Source organism: Athalia rosae, chromosome 4 (genome assembly GCF_917208135.1).
Source record: "Athalia rosae chromosome 4, iyAthRosa1.1, whole genome shotgun sequence".
Classification (NCBI taxonomy): Eukaryota; Metazoa; Arthropoda; class Insecta; order Hymenoptera; family Athaliidae; genus Athalia; species Athalia rosae.
In genome coordinates, this window is record NC_064029.1 from 8,636,015 (window position 1) to 8,657,319 (window position 21,305).

The window sequence follows — 21,305 nt, forward strand, 5'->3', positions numbered from 1 at the left end:
GGATAAATTATCTCACATTCGAGTAGCAATAAGGCCTGCTCACTTACATAATTAGTCTCGCTAGTGTTCAATGGGAGTAACGCTGAACTTTGAAGATTCGGCAGTATGCCAAAGAGGATCCGATCTTTCGAATCGTTAATCAGCGTTCCGTGATCTCGGATTGTAACGAACACTTGTAAGAAATTATTTATCGAGTTCCTCGTAACTGCGGTAGCTCGAAGCTCTCTAACACCGCAAACTCTCGTCTATCAATGTATCGAAGAGAATGATTATTAGTGATACATTACGAAAACGATACGCATGCGCAATTTATGTCAAACAGCAGGGCAGATCGTCTCATTGTCAGCCAAATGCAATCGGCCCTCCCCTTGACCCTCTTTTTCGAGCGACTGTTGCCCGTGACACAACAGAGAATCGCAAGTTCGGCCAAAGATGTTTGAACTTGGAATAAATCCTGAGGGTTATTAATAATACGCAATTACGTATGCGTCGCGCATATTTCGGTACACCAGATATACACATGTGGCATTCCACACGTCAAACGGACCGCTTTTTGCAAACTATTTTTTGAACTTGATGAAACTGTTTTTGACATCTTGGGAGGATATCTCGATTAATTTAGTTGACGGATTTGTGTTCCTGGGGTCAAAATACGTTAGAAAAGCGTCGTATGATCGATTTTGAAAATACTTCATTTTTGGCCCAAAAATCGAAACAAACCCAAGGGGATCGAATCCGAATCTGCAAGTTAAATTGATCTATCTACAAAATTGACCGAGTTATCGCCAATTTATCGCTGCAAAAATTGAAAAATCAAAGACATTTCGATGGGATTTATTCCCAACTTAATTTCATCGACGTATTCGTGTTCTTTGCGCAAAAATATACATACGAAAAGCGTCCTTAAATTAATTCCGCAACAACTTTTAGTTTACAAGTTATTTTTAACTTAAGTTTAATGTCAGTTGGAGAAAGGTACATTGAAGTAAATAGAAAAATTCTCATCGGTCATTACTCGTACCAGTGATCCCGGTAGTCTCTGATCTCAAAATCCAGATTGTTGATTTTTATCATCTCCCTAATTTCAGCGAGCACGTGAAGGTTATTCGGTATCATAATTTCGAGAACGGTCAAGTTTGGAAATTTCTTATGGTCGAATACCAGGTGATTCAGATTCAGATCTTGCACACCGGTCAACCAAAGAGTTTCGAGTGCCGGCATCTCGTCAAATTCCACAACCGCGAGAGCATCTTCATCCGTAGTGTCGACGTCAGGTTGATGGCATTTCAACTCTTTCAATTTCTGAAATGACGGCACAAACCACCGACCGGTACCGGCTAGCAAGAATTCCAAATACTCGATATTCGGACAACAATTGAACATAAAATTCAGATGAAGTTGACGAAAGTAAAAACTTCTTTCGTACATTCCCAATTTCAATGTGGTGATATTCGTGCCGATCAACCTCAATAATTGCTCCATATTATTCCACGTAACGGCTGAGACGAGGCGAGATGACAGGGGTTCGTCGTAATACCCATAATCCAACTCAATTACCTTGAGTTTGCCTAGAGACTCGAGTGCGTTCAGGTCTCCGGTAATTACCGAATAGATTCGAATCGAAGTTAAATTGGGAAACTTTGCGACGATGCGATTCAAATGTGCCGAAGTAAATGGTTCCGACGACCTGATAACGAGAGACTTCATGGAGGGGTAAACGAATGGGTCCAAGAAAGACAGGATGCTGCTTCTGTACTCGAAGCGAACTTCAGAGCACAACAACGTGTCTATTTTGCTATTCGTCGATAGCAAATGGTTGACACCTTGGCGGGTAACCATAGATTCCGATACGTCGACGTAACGTAGACTGGAGCACCTGGTCAGATTTCGCAGACCTATGTCGGTTACTCGATTCGATCCGGGAAGGCATAAAATTTCTAGCTTCGGACATTCCCGCCCTATTATCTCTAGCGCTCTATCGGTGCAATCCCATTGTTTGAAGGAGGTGAGTTCCGTCAAGTGAAGAAGTTGAAGGATATCGGTCATGTCGTATTTCGACGTCCAAGAGCCCACCATATCAAGTGCGGTTAGCTCCCTCATCCGACGAGCGTCGCGAGGGTCAAGATAAGCGGTCATCGGGCCTTCGAATCGCAGCCCGCGGATCTCGATGTCCATCACGATTTCCAAGGCAGCTTCGCGGTGGTCCGATAGCCGGGGAATCGAATGAAATTTGTCCAGAAACGTGCGGCAGAAGTCCGCCAATAAATACCACGGCATGTATCTGCATATCTTGTCTCGGAATATAACGATGTATCGAGAAACGTCCTTCGCGGAACCATCGGCAGCGGCGATACATTCGCAATGTTCCAATAGCAACACAAGCAGAACATCGATAGACATCTTTAGCAGGGGTATTGGTTGCCTCAATTTCCCCATTGTAGCTCGTCAGCTGTCCGAAGGTCGCCTGGAATTACACGAGTTCGCAATTGAACAATCTCGCAATTCATACACACGTAATAATATCTACTTTGCAATTATCCCGTTTCTAGAAACTTTCCTTCACTGTACACGCGACGCTGCGAAGGATTTATCCACATATTGTTCAGGATCGAGTAGAAGAAGAAAAAAAAATAATAATAAAACGAGAATTGAATGGACGCCCCCATCGAAGGTGACTAATCTCGAGATATACCGTAAGCGTATGTATATTTAGTGTATTTTCTACGAGGTACATAACCATGACCGCCATTCATGCGATGGTAAAACGTGATCCGACTCAGCGATGCGTAACGTTTTAACACCCTGAAGATAATCCGTTGGCATTTTCAGCTTTATTCAGGAGCGGCATCGACGCTCGTCGATCCAGATCGTTTAGAATTGAGGTGGGTCAAGACCCCGAGTCGGGTAAAGCGGGGCCAGATTTTTACCCGGCTTCTAAGCTCCAAATTCTAACAAACTTCGGGATCAAGACGGAGGAGGAAAAAATATTTGGCAAATATAGTTCACGCACCGCTGGAGAAATCTAACGAGCCGATTCAAAGCGCAACTAGACGAGAAGAAGCACGAATTATTGTTCCCCTACAGAAAAAAAGACGCGCGAAAAGGTTTTCGGAGCCTGGCAACCAGAAATTTTCAAACGACCGATCGCGCTACGTAATTTTTTTCAAGTTCAATTGAACGAGATTCGTTGGTTTTTTTGTTTTTTCTTGTCATGCCCTCGAATAAACGATACGATAAAATAAAAGCAAAGTGAAGTTTTATTTACAAATCGGTTGAAAAGATGTACGAAAGAGGCGTTGCAAATTAGTTTCTGGCGAGTCTCGAATTGGTCCTCGAGTGTTAAGAGGGTGATGGTTTGAAAACGAAAATTGGAATGTAAGAAAAAATTATACGCGAACTTAGTTCTAGATCGAAATAATTATCCACGGGATGTTCCACGGTTGGCAAAACTATTTTCGCGCCAATTTTCATCGGACGTTTGGGTAGAACGTTACCGAAATTGTTTGTCGCTTATTGTCGTCGATTCGATTCGTCCCTTTTTGGAAAGGGAATATAAAAATGAGAAAACGTGTCGGACGGCGCTCGTGGTGCGGGCGAGCAAAAGGTGTTCGAAATTTGCCTTTATACGTCGCGATAAAAATCCTTCTCAAAGAATTTTTGTCAAAGACACACGGTCACGCCGATTTCGCCTTCAGAAGCTGCAGTCATACCCGAGGATCGTTACGCGTTTTAGTTGCAGGGTGGTCAATGCGTCAGGATCAAACGTGCGGAGACTAGTCAACGTCGGTTGATCCGGCGGGGGAAAAACTGTGAAAAGGAGCCGTTTCTATATTCCCTAGTTTTTCATGCGACCGACACGCCAATTTCGAGTCTACGTTTTCAGGGGCGGCAATGTCTTTGATTCCTTTCACCGAACTCGGTCTAATATTCCGTGACGACAGGTCGCAACCACTTTCGTGCCTTTTGCCTATTACAATTGACAATACCCACCTACGTACATCCATCCATTCGCATTATTCGCCGCGAAAACCTACTTCTATACCGTATAGAGTTCGGCATTATTTATAACACCCAATTCTGAAAGAGCAAAGCAGACTCGCGTCAAAGGCAAGGCGCACAAACCGTTGGACGTGAATCTCGTCGAGTCTTTTTTCTTTTCTCAGATGATTTTTCCGAGACAACTTTTAAACGTTAAGAACTGGCGTGGTACGGAACAGGGCGGAAAAGGGAAGAGCATAAAAAATGGAGCTAAAATAAAAATGAGGAAAACGATTCTGAGAGACTCTTCAAAATCGCCTTATAATCTCACTGAATATTTTTTGCTTCCAGTTTTTATCCCATCTACATGAAAAAAAAAGGGGAAAATATCACCAATTTGACTTTTTTTGTCTGAAAAAGTCTTGCGAGAGGAGAAATAGACACCAGCCAGCGAGAGATAAATACCTGCTATAGAATATTTTGTCTGTTTTTTGTAGTGTTAATAAAAAAAAAAAGTCACAACACTTACCTCATTATTCAATCGAATATCGATAATTCAAAAATCACCATTCGAACCGATAATTAAAATCAGTTATTCAACTAAATCCAATTAATTCCACACGTATGCGATAAGTTTTCAAAATTTCTAAAGTGAGAACCCCTAAATGGTACGGGAGATGATTTGAAGCTTGTTTTTTTTCCGTTCCTTGCATGGTTTTTTTTTTATTTTATAACTTTTCATCTTTTTTTTTTTTTGTCTCGTTCGGGTCCTACGGCGTTGATGGGCGTTGATGGGGCACTTGTTGTGGTGGTTTGAGGTGGGCAGAGACGCAGTCATGGGTATAAGGTAGTTGGCTAGTTGCTGGTTTCTGGTTGCACGTGTTCTAATGGGTACCGGGGTCCAGGGGGGGAAAAACAAAAGCAAAAAATAAACCTCCGCTCCCTCGGTCCTTCCAACTCGCAGGTCTCTAGCCAAGAGCTGGCAACGATAGATGAGATAGACGAGGCACCCAGGGACGCGCGGGGTGGGTACGAGAAAAATATAAAAACAAAGATGAAAAGTTTCTGCCCCATTTCATCCGGCATCAGATGAAACCAATTTTCGTAAAAATCCTTAACTTTCACGAGTAAAAAATAAGAGTAAAATTTACCGAACGAACTTTCTCGCTCTCCCGAGTCGACGAGATGATTTTCTTTTTAAGGACTCCGTGGAGTAGGCGCGGCCCTGGAGGGCCGAGTCTTTATCTGGGCACAGTAATCTAGGCCCTCTTACCCTCCACACTCCGAGCGTCGGGTCCTGAGGGTTTCTGACTCATCCCGGTGCACGTGTATCAATTCTTCGCTTGTGAGTCGGATCCCTGGCCCTTAGCCGAAGACCGAGTACCGGATCGCGGTGCATGAGCCGAACTATTCGAAGGTTTACCGCTCCGCCCACAACTCCCAAACCGCCAAAGAAATCGTGGTGAGTCCTAAGGAAATCGAAAGAAGAAGGGAAGGAAGAATGAAAAGTAAAACGAAATAGAAATAAGGAAGAGAATTGAGAATCCTCGTTTCTCAGAGATTTTAGGACCGGGAAGGCAACTTTTCAGACCCTTCGACCTCATTATCCTTTTTGCTTCGGAAGCTAGTACCGATTTATCATACAATTGCTAATTTGATTTCTTTCTAGGAGCTTCGGGGGTTCGAAAAAATCTGCACTCCGAAGCTCGGTCTTTGTGGAAAAAAAAAAAATTGCCCAAGTTTTGAATAATAAAAAAAAAGGAAAATGTTTACGCTTTTGGTCCGAACAACCCGCCCGATTTTTTATACGAGTCAGTTCCGTCCGTACTTTGGGTCGGATAAAATTTAAGGTCCTCTGGGATGCGGGGATTTCTTAGACAGGATACAGCGATGACACGGTTCGGCTAATCCTGCGATAGAAATCGTAGAACTGCTACCGGTCACCGTTCACCGATATCTCGCCATGCATTATACATAAAAAGGGGGAGCAGAGCAGAGCCCGAGGTACCGCCGCGCCGGTACGGATCGCATAAATCATTTATTACCGTAATCCTTCGGCCGAGGGAAGTTATAAAACGGAGATGTGTAAAAAGCGAATAAAGGGAAATACTTTTTTCGAATTCAGAGTCCATTGTGAAAATTTTCTCCAAATATATTTTCCGTCTATCGTAATTCCACGTCGCGTAGCTTTTACTTTCTTAACAACGTGTTCACGATATAATGAAACTACGCACGGTCCAAGTATATTCAAAAGTATCGACGTGTTTGCTTAGCTGCTGCAACACGCCAAGAAGGGCAGGAAATATTGTTGAAGATTTCGTCAGTGTTTACTTAGGGCCGCATAATAGCGCGCCCGTTCGCCAGGTTCGATCGGCTCTTCCGAGTTTTCCGAAGTTTCCATTGAAACGATGCAGATAACCGTGCGGAACGGTCTCCTTCCTCCTACTTCGTGAAGAATCGCCAATAACATATAAATACGCGTACGTGTATAAATAATCTTTACACAAGCACGCCTGTAACGTGCCCGCACTCTGTATTATACGCCACGAAGAAAAACGTCCTAGCTTGCACAGAACTCGAGTAAAGTTTGTACAAACGATTTCCGATCGGTCGAAGTGCGGCTGCGACCGCGTAGATTCGCGTTCTCTTATTTATACTGTTTATACCTAAACCCAGTCACTCTGCCAATATTTGCAATCAGATATTTATTGAGCATTTACTCGTTCGATTGATCTGCAAATTTACACTGGGTTTAGATAGATTCTCTTCAAATCGTTTATCGGCCTGTACAATAGCCACTTCAATTCGAACGAGTGTATCAAGCCCGAATCTACCTGCGGCGGATGAAACGTACTCGAAACCGGAGGACATCGGAGAATGATTTGAAACAATTATCGCAATTTTTCGATAGAACGAACAAATTACCTCGCAATGAATTTTCATTCGTTAACAAAAGACTCCCGCGCAAAAAGATTTCGGCATGTTGAAACTTGCGTAATTCTTTCCGGAAATATGTAAGCGTTCGAAAGTGCATTTCTATGGCGTAACAATTGCATTGAAAAAAGAAAATTTCCATTTCGCTCATCTTTTGTCCCGGATATTTAGGTGCATCGTGAAAAAAAAGGTCTGCGACCTGCATCGGCGAGAACGCGTTCGAACTTGTTCGACTTTCTTACACCGGGAGAAAAAACCTCGACCTCCATCTCTGGAGATGCATCTGTATACCTTGCAGGTTGAATCCTGCAAGGACCTGTCCATGAAAATCTGCAGCGAAAAAAAAAATGGAGGAGGAAAAAATTACGGCATCACCTTACCGATATCATTGCGCAGGCTACGTATCCGATAAACAGATCGATGAATCTGATCGTGAAAAAAAAAGAACCCAGAACTAGGGTCGTAAGGAGCTTCCGATTGCGGTATAAATTGATCGGAAAAAGTTTACGGGTAAAATAATTTCCGGCAATTAATTGCACACTTGCCTTGATACCCTCAGGAACATTTTAATGCACTTTTACGGTCGCTAAGCCCGTTTGATCTTCTAGGTCACAGAGCAAGCGAACCCTTTACTTAGCGGAACCCACAAGTATGGAATTCCCGGTGCTGCGGTAGAGGGGCGGAAAGTAGTAGAAAAGGGTTAGCGGAAAAGCCGTCACAATAGAAAGGGATTTAGCGGGCGAATTCACCTGTGTCAAAGGGTTAAGGGGGCTCGGGTTCCAGACGAAAGGGGTGAGCCCTCTAACCCCATTACAGAAAAGGGAGGACAAAGAAAAGAAAGGATTGGCGAACGACAAGTGTAGCGGCATGTGGATACCCGAATTAATCGGGAAATCTTCATTATTTTGGACATTCGATATCAAAATTGGACGTCACAACGACGAGGCGTTCGTGAAAATGTACCGCGGTGCGTTTCTTCGGGTTTATTTTTGGCGATGAAAAATTCAGTGAAAGGTGAAGCTGCAAGGTTGCGAAGCTGTGAAATGGAATTTTCGAAAAAAAAACATATTTTTCCGAAAAACCCTTGTGCAGATATTCGGGCTGACAAGTCTGAATCGAAATGCATTGATTCCGAAGGTATTGAGAGGGTGAAATACTCGTACAGTGCTATTCGCTGCTTACGACCAGTTTCTTTCGATTGCGTTCCGCACGCATCGCGCGATTATGATGAAAGTGGTCCCCGTATTCACCCGCACCTTTCCACCAATGCCTGAATCTAAACCTGAGCCCAAACTGCACCGCGCTGCACGTCTAGGCGCATAAATGGGGTAGGTAAAGAATGGAAGGGAAAAAAAATATCGGGGGCATTGTTCGACTTGACCCTTTTCGTATTCGTGCCGTGTATAGTAGCTGAAAAACTCACCTGAAATCCTGCACCCTTACGCCGCTGCGTCGGGGGGGTGGTTGAAAAATTGTAAAGAAACCCGCAACCCTACGGTTCTCTACAACGGAGATCGAGTGGCGGAGGTTGAAGGGTGGAGGGTGAAGGGTGGAGGTCAGGACCGGGGGGATCCGTAAGATATGCATCTAGGCGTTTCAATGGGGAAGATTTAACTAAAAATTCCACGCGAGATTTTCGTGATTTTGAATAATATGTATTGCATCCCTTTCGGTCCGTTGGTCGCCGTGCATCCATCGGGATCCCTCAAAGGATCGAGGAATTGTCCGGGCTTCCCGCTTCCCCCTCCCCCCTCTATAATACTTCTTTCAATATTTCTATAGCACAAGGGGAGAGGACGGAGACCTCTGCGTCGATAATCCGACGACCGGTCCTGGATTCAAAGGATTCCCTAGCGGGGGTGCCTCTCTATTTTTCCCCTTTCTTTATCCTTTTTTTCCTCATATTTCCCTCCTCTCCACCCTACGCAGCTACGATCCCTTGTACAGCTCCGCAAAAGCATAAGAAACGTTACCTCACAAATATTTCATCCCCCCTTATTACTAATAAAATATCACAGTATCACCTCGGAATAAACCACAGCGACTGCCGCTAATTTTCAAGTAAAAGTGAAAGGACCGAACAAATTCAAATTTTTATACCTTGACGAGTGTCGGGATGGTCCGAACGTCTTAAGACCGCACTCACCTGAAACGATAAAAAAAAAAACAATAAGGTTTTTCGATTAAACTGCAAGACAGAAGTATACAAATAAATAAGAGAGGCAGCGATCATCATTCAGAAACCAAATCATACGAGGCCCTACGTCCCTCGACGTATGTAGAAAAATCATGTGTACCTCACAGGGACGGGAGAGAGAAAAAATAAAAATTTAATAAGTGAAGAAAAATGAAAAAGAAATGGTAATAGGAGGATCTAATAGATGCGGGTAGCAATAAATTCACCCCTTCCGTAATGCTTGAGCGTAAGAACAAGAAAAAAGAATGAGATGAAATGGTAATAGAAGAGGGAGAAATGGGAATTAGAAGAAGAAAAGAGAGCGAGATGAGAAGATAAAATTCAAATTAGAAAGATGTCTATCCAAAACTGGTAACTGGTGTCTACCTGCCCAAAACGATTACACGAACCTCCTCCCCCCCCCCCGATCACCGTGGATGGAGAAAATCAGAGGTAAAAAAAAACCCGAAGTCGAACGAAATGAAAAAAGAAAAGAAAATGAGAATACGGTAGTCAGGATTCTATTTTTAGCCCCGGGCTCGCCGCCGTAAACCCCGCGCCCTGCGCCTTCCACCGTACCTGTATAATAATATTTTACGTTATACACATAGGTATGTCGGCGTAACTTGCCGGAGGGTACGAATATCACATGCGTTGAAGGGGCAGTTTAATTTTTTTCCAATTCTTTTTCCTTTTTCCATCCAAACCCACGTCCTACCACTTCGACAAAAATCTCTTCGGTCTCTCTACGTGGATGTGGACGAAAGTGTTGAACCCTTTGAAATATTTTCGGAGACGTCGAAAATATTGGAAAAATGAAAAATAAGGTCGTACGTTTATAGAATTTTGATTTGATAAGAATTGCGGATGTTGATGACCATAACTTGTTGCCGTGTCCGTTACAAAAGCAAGACTGAGAAGAGGGAGGACCCCGAGATCTACGGTTTTATCTACGCTAGATTCATAAAAGCGTAGAATTTCCGATGGTCCTAACGAAGCGTAACCAAATACTAGGAGGTGAAACGCGTAGGGAAGAGTAAAACGGGAATCAGAAAAGCGAGTTGTGGAGATGAAACGATGGTGAAGAGGAGGAACCGAGAGGAGGAGGAGGAGGAGGAGGAGGAGGAGGAGGAAGAAGAAGAAGAAGAGCCCCGGGGTAGATGAGTGAGTTGGTTAGGCGAGCAGCATGAAGAGCAGAAGCAGCTATCTTCAGATCTCTGGATCGGTCATTACCTGAGTAAGAGAGAAAAGAGATACGAGCGGGACGCGAGCCCTCCACTCGAGTTCCAAGTTGCACCTGCCGATGACGTCACCCCGAGGGACTTCTTATATATTCGGGTATACGCAGGTATCTACCTGTCGCATTCGCCGCGGAGGGGCGGAGAGGGAAGAGACGGTGAAAATAAAAGAGAGAAAACTGTACGAGAATGAAGACCGAGGGCATCTTTACGAAGATACCTCTTTATTTTTGGACGCGAAAGAGGAGAGGAAAGAGAGGAACTGGGTCCGCTCTTCGTGCCACGGTATTATCAGATTTTCAAATCTCGAGTACTCGCCGATCGATTAACCGCATCGATTTCGAATTGATTTCGAAATGCTGGAGAACACGAAAGCGAACCCTATTTTTTCATTTCATATTTATGTGTTCCGCGACGTTACGAACGGATCGTCGAGCGTAACGATCGTCGGGGGAACCTTTCCACCGGAATACGAACATTCCATTTCAACGGTCGCTCAAAAATGCCGCTCATCTGGTTTTCACTGTAACGTATTCGGAGACACGTAATTAGAGCGTCGTTTCACTCGGTCGACGAACTCCTCGGGTATGTATTTTTCGCGAGCGAGCGACGCACGAGAAGAAAACGGTTGTTTGCGTCGTCATCTCGCCGATTGTTATTCGGCGTGTTTTGAATCGCGAAAACTGGTCCGTAACTCGAGGCGGCCTAGTCGGGCGCACGGGGTGCGCCGATGCGAGGTTTTAGGTTTTATGAATCGGGACATCTAATACCTCGGGAGCGGGTAACTCTAACCAGGTTTGGTCGAAACCGAATAAGCGCGACAGCACTGACCTAATTTTGCGGGCTAACGGCTTTGTTCTCGTAGCGAGGAACCGGGGCGGCGTAATTTTCTACACGAATCACGGGCGTACAACGCGCGACGTCGAAACACTGCGTACCGCGACGAGTTCGACCTTGGAACCGCCGGTTCCGCTCCGTCCGACGATCGTTGAAATTTTTCCGCACCCGGGAAAATGCAAATTCACCTGTTGCGCCGCAACGCACCGAGTTATACGACGGTGAATAAATTCCTCAAGCGTAGGTACCGTCGGCAAGCGGAGGGAGTGATTTACCTGCGAGGGACTGGCAGCCGCACCCCTAAATCCCCCTCGCACCACCAGCCCCTAGACCCCCCGGAATTAGCCGAACGACAGGTTCCCGTACGACCGAAATGCACCGCGCGTAAATATTTGAGCCCCGTTACGCGTCGAATTTATTTTCAGGATTACTCGGAGTGTTTTTTCACTACCCCCGAACTATCCCGTCTCCGAGTTTGTTGCCGTATTATTTAAACAAACAATCTTTCTTGCGTCCCGCTATTTACACCGGAGGTTAAGATCAGCGTGGATTTTTTATCGGCGGATCTGAAGTGGAAAATAAACAGTAATGAATAATGATTACGGGTTTCGATGTGTCATTCGAGGGAGCTGCTACCCCCGAACCGAAACAGGTTCTCAAAAAATGTGAGGAGTGATTTTAATGAGGAGACGGAAACGTGCCCGCGTCGAAGCGGAGGGCGAGCGGGGCGTTTTTTTACGAGTAGCGGAGGGGCTAATCAGTCGGGGCAAAGGGGCGAGGGGGACCACAATGCCTCGCAATCTAATGCGAACAAAAATACATGTGTCGGAAAAATCGGTTACGGACGGTCAATCACGGATACGGGCGAACGTGGAATATCATTAAGGTCGCGAACAAGTTTCGCCCCTCCCCCGAAAATCACCCTCGGTCGAAATTCGTGAAAATATCCGTACGGAAGAAGGCGAAGAAGTTGGTGCGTCGGAGTCCCCGACCTGCCTGAACCTCGATTAAAATTTTTCGTCGGAGTTAATTGCGAGCGTGGTAGCGGCTCTTCGGGTCGATTGAGGAAGGAGAATCGTTGATCGGGCTCGATGATCTCTTCGAGATCCGCGACCTCCGACTCCGTCGAACTTTCGTTGCAGGAGAGCGACAAGTGCCGGGGGCCCTCGGGACAGTATAACCTGATCCAGGAAATGCGGTCAAGTAACTCCGAAAATTAGGTATGAAACTCGGCAGGGCAAAAACGTTTGCCAAATAATCTGCTGAGGAAGGAAAATTGATATTGCGGACCCTCGTACTCCGACGACCGAGGGAGAGCGGCGAGAGAGTGAGAGAGAGAGAGAGAGAGAGAAAATAGGGAAGATGAAGAGGAGAGTCTGCGGGATAGCCGAGGCGACGAACGAGTCTAGACTCGCAGCAAGACGTTCCGTGGTAGGGGTGTGTTTCGGCGGTGATCTTCGGGTCTCCGTATTTCGAAGTGAAGCTATTTTCCTCGAGGGTGGGCACGGGGGTGTCGAAGGTCTTTGGGGTGGACTTGAGTGAACGTGGGGGGATCGGAGAACGACGGCAGATGGTCGACGTGGACCCTGGGAAGCTTGGAACACGGAGAGTTCCCACAGCCAAGGCGCACCTGCCTCCCCCACTCAGTTACCCCGTGACGTCAGTGGCCCCTATAAAAGCACCGGGGTGGTTGGCCAGAGCATCATTCGCTCACTAGCTTTCCCGACACAAACGTCAAACAGACTCCGTAGAGACGTAGCCAACCAATTTTGGTAAAACAACCCCATTCGAAATATAGTGTTGCGAAAATTTTCTTGATAGAAAAAAAAAACAAAAAAAAAAAAAACAACATCGACCGATCGCCATAATCATATCGTCTGCCTAACCGATACCGCGCGGTAGAGATACGACCTTGTGTTGATCCCGATCATCGTCAATTAAAAGTTCGAGAAACGTGTTGCGTAATCTACGACCAAAAATGGCCGCCACCATGAGCCACGTGTTCGAGTGCGAGAACGAGCTTAACGACAACTTGTACAACCTGAAGTTGTCCAACAAGAAGCGGACCTCCAGTCAGCGAGTAAAGAAGATACTGAAGCCGCTGCTGCGCTTCCTCAAGAAGTCGAGCTCCAACGGCGCCAAGAAGATGAGCAAGTCCATCGAAGGCCAACGGGCCGAACCTCAGGTCGAAATATTCACCGAGGAAGTCGACAACCAAAACAACGCCAACGAAGCTCTGGAACAGCGTCTGATCGCCGATCTTCAGGATGCGGAAGAGGGAGCGGCCATCACCGTATGCCTCGACGGACAAATGACAGTGGTTCCCGTTGTACCCGGACAGTGCTACGTCCCGGTACACTTCGCGCATACCCACGCCGGTGACTTCTACTGGACGACGATGTCCCTGGCCGACAGTGACCTTTGCTACAAGGAACGTGCATTTTCGCAAAATCAACTCCCGGAAATGCAGGTAGCCTAGATCGGTAACAACCGCTGCGAATCGCCGAGAATTTCAACCGGCATTTCGTTAACGAATAATAACGAAGACTGCGGAGAAGATGAAACAAGAAAAAAAAAAAAAAAAACGAGAAAATAAGCGAAAGAAGAAGACGACGTCCGATACGCCCTGGCCTCTACATTGATTAAAAAAGAGGTTCACCGGGGCTGACGAGGAGGACGCGAAGAGAGAGACAGAGACTATATATTTAGGATATAAGAACAATTATTTGAAACTGTGATGAATAATTTAGACGATATATTTAAATTATATTCTATCTGATAATTGCTCAAGAGAATTATGATTACGGTTAGCGGAGGTCCCGAATATTTTTCAACTCAATATCCAGGACTTTGCCCCTCGCCTAATTCCCGATATTCTGAGTAGTATCGAAGGCTTTAGAACATTTATACTACGATATCCTATTACGATTTAAATTAATGTTCCGTATATATATTATGTGCGATTTGTATTGCCCGATGAATTTTCGCACCTGTGATATTTGTACCTAGAATATTAAATTTAGGGACTTAGAATTAACGACGATATGTCGATTAATATTACGTATTGTGATATTGGCTTTAAACGGCGGCATATGATTACAATTTGCCAGCCAATCCACCACGTATACTATATTTATAAATAACTATAGAATATCCACGTGTCTTCCAATTTGACAAATAAATTTTATTATTATCAAAAAACAAATCTCATTTCGTCTCGATGTTTCGATAACCGTTGCGCGATCTCCTCCTTCTCCAAAATCCTTCCAATACCGTTTTCGTTAGTTCGATATTATAGAGCAGTTCACCTGCAATTCGAAAATAGTGAAAAAGTTTTCTGCAAAACTTGTACCTCAGTTCAGTTGGTCGTTTCGTAACAACCGCCTCCTTTTTCTCGACAAAGGGCTTTGCCTGGGACCGTTGAGAGATCTTTTCATAACGTGAGACCCCGGTCAGAAAAAGGCCCAGATCCTTTCAGCCCCTTATTTATTCAGGTCCTAGAAAGGGTCTGAAAATTTCGGCGCCAAAATCCAAGGGGCAAAGTATTGTCCACGGTTTCCGTACGGCCTCAATACCCATCTTCGGACGTAAAAAAATCTCCTCGCTTTCTCGTTATAGACCCCTTCGTGGGAAAGGAACGCGGGAGAACAACTTTCGGTTTTTCTTTTCACAACGCACCGAGGGAAATTTCGAAATATTTGTTTATTTATTTCGGTTTTTTATTTTTTTATTTTTCAAATAACATGTACAAAAATTCTGATAATGAATTACAATCAACTGTGTACTCGCATCGTATTTATTACGACGTCCGTTAATATGGAATGTTTTTCGTTTTACACGGGGTACAAAAATTGTCAGCATTCGGATTCGGAGGTGACCTTCGGACATGTGCATCCCATATGCGCCGTTTAATTATCCGAATATGTGGGACGCGAGTTTTCTCTGCGCTGCGCACATGTGCATTTACCCACGCGGTGAATCGAATACCTCGAAGGGTGCGAACCCGGAGTATTGAATAAACGTGATTTTCTAACTATGGGATGAAAAAAGCGTCCCCCGATCGGCTGAATAATCCAATGGAACGACGACAATGAGCGCGCACTGCCGGCGCAGGTTCCCGATGTTCGACATTATGCTCCGCCAAGGTAGATAATGAAAATAACGGTACGGCTGCCGCGTTATTTTTTAGGGTGAATAATATTCAAGGGCGATCCGGGGATAGGGTTGATACGCCGACCCCATATGTGCGGTCCGCCCCAAAGGTGAACGACGCGTTTCACGCTCGTCGGTTTGTCGCAGCTGGAAAAAAGCGCAGGGAGAATGAGATAAAACAAAAACCGAGAGAGAAATGCGCGACTTTCGAAAACCATCCCCCTTATTCCGAGGGGCCGAGGCAAAAGATTCACCGTTTTCACGCCAGAGGGGATGAGTCTAGAGCCTTAACGATATGCAACCCCAGATGCACGCCTGCAAGAGGTTGCAGCCGTGATTTCCTATGCGCTTCTACGGTGACGTAAGTTTAATAGACGCGAACAAGCCGGTCGATAGATTGGAGAAGATGCACGTAATGAAATAGAAGATCGCGATCGCGAATAAACACGGTTATCGCTCTAGGGAATTCCCGACATTTAATCGCGATGGAAATAAAAAACCAAAATTGATAAGAGAAACATAACGGAATAAAAGAATTCCAGGAAATTTCTAATGACCGACAATAAATAACGGAAGTACATTTTTTTATATATTTTTTTCTTCGCGAAGCCGGCCGAGGCGTTAATATTCGCGGACTTTGCGGTCGTGAGTTGATTACTGTTATTATACTGTCAAAACCACTGAGAAAAGAGGAGTTCGACGTCATAACTTATACACGTTCGCATAATCGCGCCCCGTTTCGCTCGCGCTGTAGGCGATGAATCGCAAATTCGTACGCAGATTCAGGTATTCCCCTTAGCCGGGTCAAAGTCGGAAAATTCGCGACCGCTAACCGCAGAGTCCCGGCTAAAATTTATGTAATTGGACGAAAAATCGGATTCATAATTACCGGGATCGTAAATCGGGACATCGCGTGGTTTTTTTTCGAAACACCCACGTTCTTATGCCACACGCGGTTAACGTGTACATCATACATAAAACGACCGATACCTAGAAGGTGGAGTGCCGATAATTCAAAGCAGTTTTCTTGCGCAAACAGAAAACACACACTAGCCGGATAGCGGGCAAAGGAGTCTCTAAATCTGTACGAGATAAGATTACACGCGCGGATATTTACATACCCATGAAGCAAGCGATTACGGTATGTATATGTTAAACACGGGGGGGGGGGAGGGGGGGAAGGGGGGTGGTGTATACGCAGAGTGTCGCGCACGTAGGGACGACAACCCGATATTTATTTCTCTTCTCCATAACCGATTCACCTACTCTCTCGATCCCTCTGAATCCCGAATCCCTCCGTCCCTCTCATCCACCCATCTCTCTCTCTCTCCCTCTCTCTCTCCGTCTCTCCGTCTTTATCGCTCACGGTTGTTGGTTCGCGATGCCCACGAGCCCCGCGTGACGTCTGCGTCTGTAGTAGCGCCAGTTTGCGGCGTCGGCGTCCGTTCCCACGTTCCCACGGCCTCGATCGAAGCACCACTTGGTCGCGAGCGCGCGTTCGCCGTTAGAGAGAGCGAGCGAGCGAGCGAGAGGGAGAGGGAGGGAGAGCCGGTGGAATAAAAAAGCGAGCGGAGCGCGAAAGAGGGAAAACCAGGGAGATCCGATAGCGAGGGAGCGAGAGGGAGATAAAAACGTAAGTATACACGTGGGTAGGAACCGCGCGGGGCTGGGATGTGTGGACGCGCAACACACGGACGGACGGAGGAGGGGGGGAGGGGGAGGGAGACGTCGTGCGATCGCCGCCTCTCTTACGTGCATTCACGTATATCCGAGGGGCCCGGCGCACGATCCGCGCACACGTATATCCACGCGAGACGGATTCCTTCGGTGTGCGAGCGGGGGGGGGAAGGGGGGAGTCCCCCCCCCCCCCCCGCGCGCCTGCATCGCGGTAGAAAAGAATGCGCGTCTCTCACCCATACGCGGGTAGACGAGGTGCGGTACGTGTGGATATTACCGAGGGGACCCGACTACCAAGAGTAAGAATAAAAGGAAACGATCGTCGGCATTCGCCCGTACACGGCTGACGGGGAGCAGCGGTGGATGGTGACGGCGATGGTGATCGCGCCGGTATAAGTAAGTAGGTACGCGCCAAGCGGATTGCTGGTGGTGGTGGCGTGCTCTCGGCTCGCGCGTCCTGCTCGTGCCCAGCGCGCGCGCGCGCGCGATCTGACCCTAAGAAGAGACCGGTACAGTCGAAGACAAGAACCGGGGCCCCCGCGAACAGGGAATCGTCGCTAGATACGCAATCGAACGGGGGTAAGCGGGGAGCGACGGATGGCGGCTTTCCGATCGATCGACGGCGACGATTTTTGTCTCACGCCCCGAAAAAGCCGGACCGACGTCGATCGACGGAGTTCGAGGGAAAGGGGAGACGGTCGACGTCGACTCGGACTGTACGGTTGAATCTAGGAGTAACTAGTTCTTGCGATGGTTTTGCCCGGAGCGTTGCATCTCCGGTCCCGATTCCTCTTAACACTCGGGGCAGACGAGAGCGACCGGAAGTAATTCGCAACGGTCGCCGCGTGACCAACCTTGGAGAGATCATAATAAGAGGAGATATATATTTATAATTGAGATGAGCGCGCGTATGGGTGAAACACGCTCGCTGGAAGTTACGATATAGCATAGCTGGTAATTAAACAAGAAAAACAGATGAGACGAACGCGAGATAAGTAAGAAACGATCATTAACATAATTGCGCGGAGCAACAAAAATCATTGAGCGACGCGAGCCGATCTTACGGGTATATGGGGAAAGAGGGGGAGAAAACTGAGAAAAAAGGGACATGAAAAACACGTAGATCGTAGATCGTTAAAAAACGATTAACCGCGCGACGTCAGTTCCTATCCCCATTGAGAATAACTCGTAATTATTTTTATCTACTTTTTTTCTCCTTCGATGTTATTTCGGAGTATAAGGTATCGCAACAGAGCGGTTCGCCTCGCCGGACATCGTTCCAACGATGAATGGAAATTCAATGGAAATTGAAGAATCCGAATTCGTATGCGGGGAACGGGGGTAAATAATTGCTGTGGTTGGATCGTCCGAAATTTTGACGGATAATCGACAATAATAAAACACGAGATACCGAACGGGGATGATTTTGACGTTCCGGGAGTATAACCGGCGTCCCCTCGAAGCCTTACGAGTCGGTCGAAGTGTCGACAAATGTTTCCCTGCCTCGAGGAGGTCTTCGCGGCGCGTGGGAACCCCAGACAGATGCGTCGTGCGTGAGAATCTCGGGCAGATGCGTATAGGTACGCACCTCCAGTTCTCTTCGTCCTCGAACGTACGTCAGGTTTCCTCTCCTCTCGTCTCCTTTCCTCGCGTTTCCTACGACCCGACTCCGTCTCCCTCTCCGTCGTCATCTTCTTCGATCCTCGTCCTCTCCTCGCGTTTGTAGTCTTCGGGGCTTCGTTTCGCTCCCCCCCTATCCCCCCATCCCCCCCTCATCCCCCTGCACCACGAGATCCTCGTGTTACGATTATAATATGCGTGTGCTGGGAGCGTGAGCAGAACGTGTCACGGCTTTCCTTTTCCTTTTTTTTCCTTTTATAGGTACTACACTCCGACTTGACGCATCGATCCCTCGATCGTCTCTGTCTCGTTGTATCGTCGCATCTTTCTTCGTTTTTACGATCGGATTTCCTAATCCCGTGAAACGATTTCCGCCAAAGGTGTAATCGATTGTATCGCGTAACGATTTGGCTGAAAGATTAATCGGCGTGTGTGTACGATCGACGCTGAGATGAGACGACGCGCGATATCCCGTCTCGGAAATAACCGGAAGCATATACACATACAGATTATATTTATTTATTAGCGCGATCGGTGTGCGGTAATAAGGTTATAACCCTCGATGTCGGAAGTTGCGAGTAAGTCTCGCGATAGCTGGACCGAGAAGAAGCGGTAGCGCGGCAGCAGCATCCTGCGTGCGACCGACGAAGCGTAGATAAACGAGTGAATGAACGGACACTGGATACGGGGTGTATTGTAACGCGGGACCGAGCGCGATGGCGCATCCCAAGCGAACCGAAAGGGTGCTGCTTTATTAAAGAGCGCGAGTGGTTCGTGTCGCGAGATCCGATCGTAAAAAGTATATAAGCGGAGATATAATACAGGTACGTACGTACGTATAACGTATACATGGAAAAAAGTTAGGCGCAAAAACTCATCGGGGCTTCTTTCTCGTAAAATCATCTAACGAGCGCACATCCGCGTCGCTTTCGATATACGTACGAACGAGTTTCTCGAACACGACGTGAGCAGCGGCGGCGGCGGCACAGATTACACGTAGTCACAAGTGTGTGACCAAAAACTCTCTGCAGTATATCCGTCGCGTCGAAGATGAAAACCTCCGGCTCTCCTTCCTCTTCGATTGTTTTTTTTTTTTGTTTTTTTTTTTTTTACTTTTTGGTACCACCTCGTCCTCTTCGCTCCCCCAGGTATTCACGTTACATACACCCGCGTGCGTCGCGGCTCCGTCACGGTCCGCTACACATCCCGTTAATTACTCGGCTCGGTAACACGAAGGGTACATAATGCGAGGGACGCGACGATCGCGGGTACCGGAAGTCGTAGGTTTTACGTCAGCTTTACGCTGACTGGGCTGCGTACGTACCGTCGCCGCCGCTAAAGATCGAATTCAATGATGCGTTATATCAAATTTCCCGCCTCAGAGCGTTCGATGACTTTTGTGAGACGCGCGAGCGCGCCTCAAGGACATCTCCGATAATCGACTACGATCGTGTCTCTTGAAGAGAGTCGGGCGTTCGTCGATGAGGATCAATTAAAACGCGGCTTCGAAATCCGTAAAGACCTATAGGGGCCACCTTACGCCCCTTCGGAAAAGTGCGAGACCCGCAACACGTGACATATACAAACTTGTTTCCTCTTCTTTCGAAATCCCCCCTCCCCCCCCCCCCAGGGGTGGGTATTTCCAACCCCCTCCCCCAAACTCGTGTAGCACACGAGCTGCTGCTATTCGAGTTCGAGTTGCACATGCTTGATATTCCCATGGGCTACTTAATTCTCGTGAGGTTCGACCAGGGGTACCGGTTCCCCCTCCCTTCCACCCTTTCCCTTTCCCTTTCCTTCACCTTTTCACCCTCGGTTCTCTTCCTTATCCCTTTCTTTCTCTTTTTTCCTTTTTCTTTTTTTCTTTTTTCTTTTTTTTCTTTTTTTCCCTTTCAAACACCAGCGTAAGAATATTTTCTCCCCCCTTTTGACACCCTTTCTCTGTAAAAGCAAACCCTCCCCCTGCCCCCGCTTCACCGCATCGAAAACTTTTACTCCAAAGGTTGCTCGTGCAGACCACGAGCTCGGGTTATGGTACACGACGATGCACATGTCCAAAATTCCCACAGTCCGAACTTATGCGTCTCGTGTTATGGCGGCGGTAGAGGAAAGGAGAGGAGAGGGGGGGAGTGGGATCGGATTTATAATTCCTAATGCGATACCTGCGACCGTAAATACGGATATACGTATTTATAAAAAAATGAAAAAGTAAAACAGATGAATAAAAATGATAACCGGCGATCGAGGAGAATTTGAAAAAAGGCTTGAGCCAGAAATAAAAGATACGCACACTGTATGCAACATACGAGTATAGCGGAGGAATCTCTACAATCTCCCGCGCAAATTTTTACGCATGCGATGTATAGTCACCTATATACCGCGTAAGTATGCGCGACACGTGTTCGGCCACGCTTCAAGAAGACTTACGTACGTACATACATACGGGGGATTTTGGCGCGACGGACTTCCCCCCCTAAGTACGACGAATCTGGGGCGCACACAATCGGGCGTTTCATTAGGCGTGAATCGTGGTATAGGAGGGGTCCGAGCGGAGGTCGGTTCTTGATAAACTTCTCCTAACAAGTAAGATAGGCGGACGCCGACGTCGTAACCACCCCTGAAATCGTGGGAAAATTTCACCTCGAGTAGGTCTTCTTCGTCTCGTCGTCGGGTACGGATACCCTATTTGGTTT

The 21,305-nt window shown here is 46.7% G+C and overlaps 2 protein-coding genes across 5 annotated transcripts in view; one reads left to right on the plus strand and one right to left on the minus strand.

The window, feature by feature from the left end:
* Window positions 1-849: 849 nt before the first annotated feature.
* LOC105684476 overlaps window positions 850-21,305 on the minus strand; it is a 37,333-nt gene continuing 16,877 nt past the window's right edge. For 2 of the 4 annotated variants that reach the window (XM_048654260.1, XM_048654257.1), the window contains exons 3-5: window positions 9,013-9,058; window positions 5,130-5,447; window positions 850-2,464 (exon numbers count right to left, since the gene is read on the minus strand). In XM_048654260.1, the coding sequence (XP_048510217.1) occupies window positions 1,012-2,436 (1,425 nt within the window). In that variant the 5' untranslated portion in view covers window positions 2,437-2,464; window positions 5,130-5,447; window positions 9,013-9,058 and the 3' untranslated portion in view covers window positions 850-1,011. The remainder of the gene's footprint in view (window positions 2,465-5,129; window positions 5,448-9,012; window positions 9,059-21,305) is intronic. The other 2 variants (XM_048654259.1, XM_012397843.3) reach the window with 1 other exon arrangement.
* Window positions 12,613-15,460, plus strand: LOC105684480 (enhancer of split malpha protein-like). Its single transcript, XM_048654289.1, has one exon. The coding sequence runs from the start codon at window positions 13,142-13,144 to the stop codon at window positions 13,640-13,642; it is 501 nt and encodes a 166-aa protein (XP_048510246.1). The 5' UTR covers window positions 12,613-13,141; the 3' UTR covers window positions 13,643-15,460.

Bases quoted from the DNA above. Each gene is read 5' to 3' on its own strand.
- LOC105684480 (XM_048654289.1), top strand. From the start codon at position 13,142: ATGGCCGCCACCATGAGCCACGTGTTCGAGTGCGAGAACGAGCTTAAC.